General features: G+C 28.4%; 2 protein-coding genes across 2 annotated transcripts; one reads left to right on the top strand and one right to left on the bottom strand.

The window, feature by feature from the left end:
- Positions 1-423: 423 nt before the first annotated feature.
- Positions 424-1,593, bottom strand: LOC122501880. Its single transcript, XM_043611643.1, has 2 exons — positions 1,380-1,593; positions 424-1,265 (listed from the first exon to the last, which is right to left on the bottom strand). The coding sequence occupies exons 1-2, from the start codon at positions 1,590-1,592 to the stop codon at positions 1,170-1,172; spliced, it is 309 nt and encodes a 102-aa protein (XP_043467578.1). The 5' UTR covers position 1,593; the 3' UTR covers positions 424-1,169.
- Positions 1,594-2,975: 1,382 nt separating this feature from the next.
- Positions 2,976-5,963, top strand: LOC122501879. Its single transcript, XM_043611642.1, has 5 exons — positions 2,976-3,316; positions 3,460-3,831; positions 4,118-4,445; positions 4,739-4,883; positions 5,048-5,963. Exons 2-5 carry the CDS (start codon positions 3,649-3,651, stop codon positions 5,136-5,138), a joined length of 747 nt encoding a protein of 248 aa, XP_043467577.1. The 5' UTR covers positions 2,976-3,316; positions 3,460-3,648; the 3' UTR covers positions 5,139-5,963.
- Positions 5,964-8,241: the final 2,278 nt, after the last annotated feature.

Raw genomic sequence — 8,241 nt, 5'->3', positions numbered from 1 at the left:
GATGCCTGGCGTTGGTGGTCGTTTAAGGACCAAGGGTATAAGTACCCTTGGTTCGCGCCCACTTGGCTTGGTATTTTTCCGGCACGTGAGACAATCTGAGCGGGAGGTTTGACGTCGAGGTATAATGATGTGCACCGTCGATTATTGTCCGGTACACACCATTAGAACTCGACTGTCGATAAACCGGTTGTACTCAGAGAGGTTTTCTACAGTTTCCCTCTTCTCTGGCGAGAAAACCCATTGACTGGTGGTCCAGGCGTAATGCGAGTACTCCTAATAAAGTCGGCTGTAGACGCAAAATTAGGTTAATATATATATAGAAAAATTTCTAAAGTAGAATGGTTATGCTTAATCCAAAAAAGTATTTCTCGGGGACTCTTGTCGAAGTGCGTAAGGCCAATAGGGCAGGAGTATAAACAATAAAAAAAAAAAAAAAAATAAGTAAAAAATGTTGCTTCGAATGGATCCATTTTCTGGTTGCAATGGAAAGAGTTGACTGATTCTGCCAATTGTGTCCAATTCGTTCTTAAGTATGTCATATATGAATTCACCAGTGGTTCTTGAAGTGCTATTTTATCAGCCTCAGTTTGAATAATATGAATTCCATCTTCAAAATGTGATAATGGGAGTAGTGGTAGTCCTAATGCCATCCAAAAAACACTTATGCAATTATCTGGAATTTTCAGTGATTTCCACTCAGCCAATAATTCCTATTATATGAGTAAAAATTAAAAAAAGAAAAAATACTAAATAATAATATAAATAATATAATGCGATCTGAACATTGAACAAAGATATTCAAATTCAAATTTTTAATCCAAGTTTGTAATTAAAAGGGTTGTAAGTTTCCTGCAAATTTGCATTAATCTGAAAAATGCAGTACTTTTTAAACAATTAATTATTACTATTATATAATGATGCCAAGTTCCTTGAAGAATTGATTCTTTCAAATTTTGATGAATAGCATTTACAGAGTTTTCTTTAAAACCGCATTTGATTTGCTCAACTTTCAACGATGGTATTAATTCTCTAATTTTACACCAAACCGCATCATATAATTGTAAACTCCTATCAGACATCAAAATCCATATTGGCGTATAAATCTTCGAAATTAAATTTACATAAAATTAAAATTAAATAACTGCATCAGTAGGGCAAAGAATTAAATATTAAATTTTTAATTTATTCACCGGATCTATTTTGCTCTCATTTTTTTTCACACTCACAGTGTAAAGATGCGAAAAATCATGTTTCATGGAAGGAAGCTGCAAGATTTAATTAATTATAATTTGTATTTCAAATTTTATATTAATTTTTTTAAAATTTTATTTAATAATTTACTTTGTTTTTTTTAAATATTTAAGTAATTTAAATCTTACACGAATCGAGTCTTCAATGTATCCAGTGGAAAATGTGTTTTCTCGCAAAAATGTACTCATTAGATTAGACATAAATATCGTTGCACACGATTCACCCACAGTTATAGTTTCTTGGTAATAACCTTTTAAAAAAATATTATTTTCTAAACTCTCTGCAAAGCCTTCCATTGTTTCCGGAATTTGTCCCGCATTTATATTTCTTTTCCTGCTCATCATAGTTTTGATTGATTCAAAATTAACCAATTTCTTTATTTCTTCTAATTGGCTGCGTAAAGAAAATTACTAATTAATATTTAAATTCAATTAAAATTTTTAATTAAATTAAATTAAAAAAAGTTTTATAAATAAAATTATTTCATAATAAGTAAAATAAAATAATCGAAATTTAAAATTTGTTATTGCATATTTCAACTTTAATTAATAATTAATTTTGCTCACTCTTCGAGAACTTGATCGTAAATAGATCGCAAAGGTAAAGACGTGTTTTCAGCCATGAGTAACATTTTTTCTTTCAATCGACACAAAGTTGCTCCATGAGCTACTGGTTTATCAATATGACATCCGAAAAATTTTACTTCCTTAGTACTTTCATCTTCTTCTGCTGTAGCAGTACAGGAAGTACTTGCCCGTGTTGCACATCGATAAATGATTTTCTCCTTTTTATTTTTGTCTGATTCTTCCTTGCTTTTCATTTTATGATAAAAGAACCCATCAGCGAAATATTTTGAAGTCCCTTTTCTTTCACCATTTAACTCTTCCATTTCTCAATTTTCCAATAAAGCGCACAGTATATTTGTAATATAATAATATTACAAATTGTCGTGATGATTTGACAACTTGTGTTTATATGTGAATATAGTAATATACAAATTGAAAATAATAAAACAATAGACAGTGTGAATATCAGCATTTCACATTATTTATTCTTATATCAAATTAATACCAGTATTTTTTTGAATATATTACAAAATAAGAAGAGAAATACAATTTTTTTAAATTTGTATCTATAAGAATAAGGTAAAATTATTCAATTACAAATTACAAAATGTTTTGTAAAATTTATTATTATCATTATCATTTTTATTAAAGACAAATGGAAAAGGAAGAAGGTGAACGCAAGAATTCATCAAAATACTTTTATCGTGGTTTCTATTATCATAAAAAATCGAAAAAGAATGACGATACATCAGAATTTTCTACCTTTCGCTGTGTCAATTATGATACTTACGGTTGTCTTGGTACAACAAAGGAAAATAATGAATCCAATTAGTAGAAATTACAAAAGGTCACAATCACGAAGCAGATGTAAATGCGCAAAAAGTATCAAAATTAAAAAATGTAATTTTAAAAGAAAGCGAAAACACTCCTTTGAAACCAAAAAACTTGTTCAATTCCATTGTTTCTAAGTAAGTTTTTCAATTTTAGTAAATTTTTTTCTGATATTATAAATATATAATATATTATATTATAATAATATAATATAATAATAATAATATATTATATAATATATTATATATATATTATAATGTATATAATATATTATATAATATATTATATTATTATTTCTTGTTTTATAATATATGAGAAAAAGCGTGCATCAAAATGTACAGTAAATTTTCGAAAGATTTTCTAAAAGCGCATTATTTTCGAATTCGTTAATGTATAGACAACCACCGGAAATTGGATCATCCTTAAATTTTAATTCTATGAGATCCTCGATATTTCGTAGAAGTGAAAATAAATTACCAAATATTCCAAAATACTTGACAGATTTTGAGAATGTGTTAAAAAATAATTTCGAACCGACTAAAAGCTTGTTTCGTGGCATTGTCGAAGTAAACGATGGATCGGCAGCTGCAATATTTGGATCGGATTTAATGATATCGTTATTAAATTCGTGTGACACAAAGAAAGTTGATATCGATGCAACTTTTTCGGTAAAAATATATAACAAAACAATTAATCTAAATAATATTATTTAATATATATTAATTTATTAATATATCTTAAATGTAAATATTATATTCTATATATTAAAAAAATTAAAATTTACATTTATTATTGTAATAATGAATTATAGGTTTCTCCACGTCAAATGTCAATTTATCAATTATACACTGTTCATATCCAAAATCGGGGTACAGTGAGTATATATGAAAATAAACCAACATTTTTAAACAAATTAATAAAATGTTTATTTAAATATAATTATACTGTCAATATCAATATTTTTTAAATTTTTTAGAATTTTTGTTCATTATGGGTTTTAATGACACGAAAAACCTTACTGTTATACACTGCCGTATGGAAAAAGATTTTGAATCTAGCTCACAAATTGAAAGAGAATTTGATAGAAATCATGTCAGATTTCGAGACCGCTATACAAAAGTCAATAACCAACAGCATTTCAAAGGAGATCACAGTTAAAGCATGCTGGTTTCATTTCTGCCAGGTTATAATTATTCTGCATACATAAATCATTTAAATCATTTTTATATTTTTTTAGGTTAAAAAAAAGTTTTATTGATTACTTTTTTTTAAAAGTAACAAATGTATTTTTTCCATTTGTTAATTTAATTGTTTTAAGAAAATTTAACACTCAGTTTTCGATACGAAAGATTTCATTGACAATACCAAATCTCTTTCCATCAGAAACAATGAGATAATTTTATTGTTTTGAAAATTGTAATAATATTTTACAACATGAAATTATTCTAAAATTATAAATTATTATTTAGGCATTGTTAAGGTATTGGAAAAAACTAGGTTTAATTCGTAAAAAGGCTCCAAAAACTGTACTATGGATGGTGATGAACCTTGCGTTAGCACCTGATACTCGATTTTCAGAAGGTTTAGAATTGATAGAAAAAGTATGCAAGGATGATATACAAAATTTCAAAGATATTAAAACCTTTCTCGATTATGTCAAGAATCAGTGGATTCCTCTAGCATCTGTGCTATGTGTTTGTGATTGTAGCCAAAGAACAAACAATGCAGTAGAATCATTTCATAAAAACGCATTTGACGAATTAGGAGGCAATCATCCGCATATGTATGCTTTCTTAAGTAAGTTCTGAGTTATTTATAGACAAAAAGAAATAATCGAAAATTTTTCAGCGATTTAAATGTATTGTTCATTATTATTTAGTATTCGTATAGACTTCATATTGTACGAAAGTTTTTTTAAAATATCCAATGAAAATTCAAAACAGCAGTGGGGATATAATTATTTCTATTCGTATATTACTATAAGCATTCAAAATTAAAAAATTTAAGTTATGTTATACAATATAAAAAAATAATTAAAATAAAATCACAACTTACAAATCAAACAAATCATTATTAATAAATGATAATAGCAAAAATGGCGGCCTACATTGCTTCCGAAGATTTACAGTACTTAAGAGTTTTGAAAGGTTATTCCATTAGACGTAGAGAGTCGAAAACTTCTATTACCAACGACGCTCATATTCTTTATTGTCAAAAAGAATTGATTGATAAAAAGTAAGGAAACTAAAGAATTTTTTTTACATCCTATCATTACAATATTACTAACATAACTAACGTTATTATTATTATAATTATTATTATTATTATTATCATTATTAATATTATAGTAACTTACCTTATTATTTATGTAATTAATATATTTTGATTATTAAATATAGAATTGATTTAGAAGAGTTTTTGAAAACAGTCGTTACACGTGAACATCAAAATCAATTAAAAGACTTGCTAGAAATTACTGGTATGCGATAAAAAGTTAAACCTATTTAAATATTGATAAAATTGTGATAATTTAATATAAAATATTTAATATTTCCAATATTGAAACGCTTGTTGAAAAAATATAACAAATTTTACGCATTATCAAAAAGTTTTTGAGGAGTTTCATATAATCACAATATGTATTTCAAAACGTATTAAAAAGATTGGAAATTTTGTATTACACAATTTAAAGACAAAATCACATATCACATTCTGAGGGGATAGGGAATCAAGCAATTTGTGACACGAATAAGAAAAAATGGCGTTAATGTACATACTAGAGTGTGAAAAGGGGTAGAGAGGGTAAAAAATGGTCAAAAATAGTGTGACGTAATATTTGGATAGCCCTTAAAGTATTTATATAAAACTAAAAAACTTTTTGATGCTGTAAATTGTAAAAACATAAAAAGTTAAAATACAATAAATTTATAGAATTATCAGCAACATTAGAAAAGGATATTGAGCCTACAACAACAAGAAAACGAAAACCAACAGAGAAAAAACAAAAAGACTTGAAGCCATCCTCAAAAAAAGAGCGCCACGAGTTTAAAACACAAATATTTAATTCAACACGTTATCTTTAATGTTCAGTCATTTTTGACGAATAAAAAATTATTCCATATTTCGCAATGTAACAAATATAATTTCATACAATAATAGTTTATACATACAAATTAAAATAGTCTTTATAATGTTGTGTCAAAAAGATTTGAATTGGTCTTTAAAGATTCGAAATCTTGAAAAATTATATTGTTGTATTGTCGGTCTTTGAACATTTGGTTCATGAAGATTCAAAATATTAAAATCTATATTAATGTACAGTCGGTCCATGAAGATTCGAAATTTTGAAAAATTATATTGTTGTAGAGTCGGTCTTTGTACAGTCGGTCCATGAAGATTCGAAATTTTGAAAAATTATATTGTTGTATAGTCGGTCTTTGTACAGTCGGTCCATGAAGATTCGAAATTTTGAAAAATTATATTGTTGTAGAGTCGGTCTTTGTACAGTCGGTCCACGAAGATTCGAAATTTTGAAAAATTATATTGTTGTAGAGTCGGTCTTTGTACAGTCGGTCCATGAAGATTCGAAATTTTGAAAAATTATATTGTTGTAGAGTCGGTCTTTGTACAGTCGGTCCACGAAGATTCGAAATTTTGAAAAACTATATTGTTGTAGAGTCGGTCTTTGTACAGTCGGTCCATGATGATTCGAAATTTTAAAAAATTATATTGTTGTAGAGTCGGTCTTTGTACAGTCGGTCCACGAAGATTCGAAATTTTGAAAAATTATATTGTTGTAGAGTCGGTCTTTGTACAGTCGGTCCATGAAGATTCGAAATTTTGAAAAATTATATTGTTGTAGAGTCGGTCTTTGTACAGTCGGTCCACGAAGATTCGAAATTTTGAAAAACTATATTGTTGTAGAGTCGGTCTTTGTACAGTCGGTCCATGATGATTCGAAATTTTAAAAAATTATATTGTTGTAGAGTCGGTCTTTGTACAGTCGGTCCATGAAGATTCGAAATTTTGAAAAATTATATTGTTGTAGAGTCGGTCTTTGTACAGTCGGTCCATGAAGATTCGAAATTTTGAAAAATTATATTGTTGTAGAGTCGGTCTTTGTACAGTCGGTCCACGAAGATTCGAAATTTTGAAAAACTATATTGTTGTAGAGTCGGTCTTTGTACAGTCGGTCCATGATGATTCGAAATTTTGAAAAATTATATTGTTGTAGAGTCGGTCTTTGTACAGTCGGTCCATGAAGATTCGAAATTTTGAAAAATTATATTGTTGTAGAGTCGGTCTTTGTACAGTCGGTCCATGAAGATTCGAAATTTTGAAAAATTATATTGTTGTAGAGTCGGTCTTTGTACAGTCGGTCCACGAAGATTCGAAATTTTGAAAAATTATATTGTTGTAGAGTCGGTCTTTGTACAGTCGGTCCACGAAGATTCGAAATTTTGAAAAACTATATTGTTGTAGAGTCGGTCTTTGTACAGTCGGTCCATGATGATTCGAAATTTTGAAAAATTATATTGTTGTAGAGTCGGTCTTTGTACAGTCGGTCCATGAAGATTCGAAATTTTGAAAAATTATATTGTTGTAGAGTCGGTCTTTGTACAGTCGGTCCATGAAGATTCGAAATTTTGAAAAATTATATTGTTGTAGAGTCGGTCTTTGTACAGTCGGTCCATTAAGATTCGAAATTTTGAAAAATTATATTGTTGTATAGTCGGTCTTTGTACAGTCGGTCCATGAAGATTCGAAATTTTGAAAAATTATATTGTTGTAGAGTCGGTCTTTGTACAGTCGGTCCATGAAGATTCGAAATTTTGAAAAATTATATTGTTGTAGAGTCGGTCTTTGTACAGTCGGTCCATGAAGATTCGAAATTTTGAAAAATTATATTGTTGTATAGTCGGTCTTTGTACAGTCGGTCCATGAAGATTCGAAATTTCGAAAAATTATATTGTTGTAGAGTCGGTCTTTGTACAGTCGGTCCATGAAGATTCGAAATTTTGAAAAATTATATTGTTGTAGAGTCGGTCTTTGTACAGTCGGTCCATAAAGATTCAAAAGATTAAAAATTTCTAAAGATTATATTGTTGTACAGTCGGTCTTTGTACAGTTGGTCCATGAAAATTTAAAATATTAAAAAATTATATAGGTGTAGAGTCGGTCTTTGTACAATCGATCCATGAAGTGTCGGTCAGTTGAATATTTAATTTCTTTAGAGTTGAATACCTTGTAATCAGTTACTTTTTGTATAATCGGTCTATAGGTAATAATTATTATTGGCGAATTTTACTTTGTACAATAGGAAATGTACAGTCAGTCTTTGTTTAATTGGAAAAGGTGGAATTGAAGCCCTGCCATATTCGTAGATTGATAAAAGAAACTATTACTGCTCGTCGAGCAGTTTTGAAGAGTGAAGAAATCGATCGGATCAAGGATGTGCCTGCAAAATATCCACATCTAAAATCATCCTCGTTGGTAAAGTCGTTCAATAATAAAATTTTGAAAAATTTTAATTAAAATTGATCCATGAATTCTAGCAGTATATATTTTATTGCAGATTATGTACGAACTACAA

This window comes from Leptopilina heterotoma, unplaced genomic scaffold (assembly GCF_015476425.1).
Source record: "Leptopilina heterotoma isolate Lh14 unplaced genomic scaffold, ASM1547642v1 Lhet_217, whole genome shotgun sequence".
Classification (NCBI taxonomy): domain Eukaryota; kingdom Metazoa; phylum Arthropoda; class Insecta; order Hymenoptera; family Figitidae; genus Leptopilina; species Leptopilina heterotoma.
The sequence above is the reverse complement of the archived record's forward strand: the minus strand, read 5'-3'. Positions and strand labels throughout refer to the sequence as shown.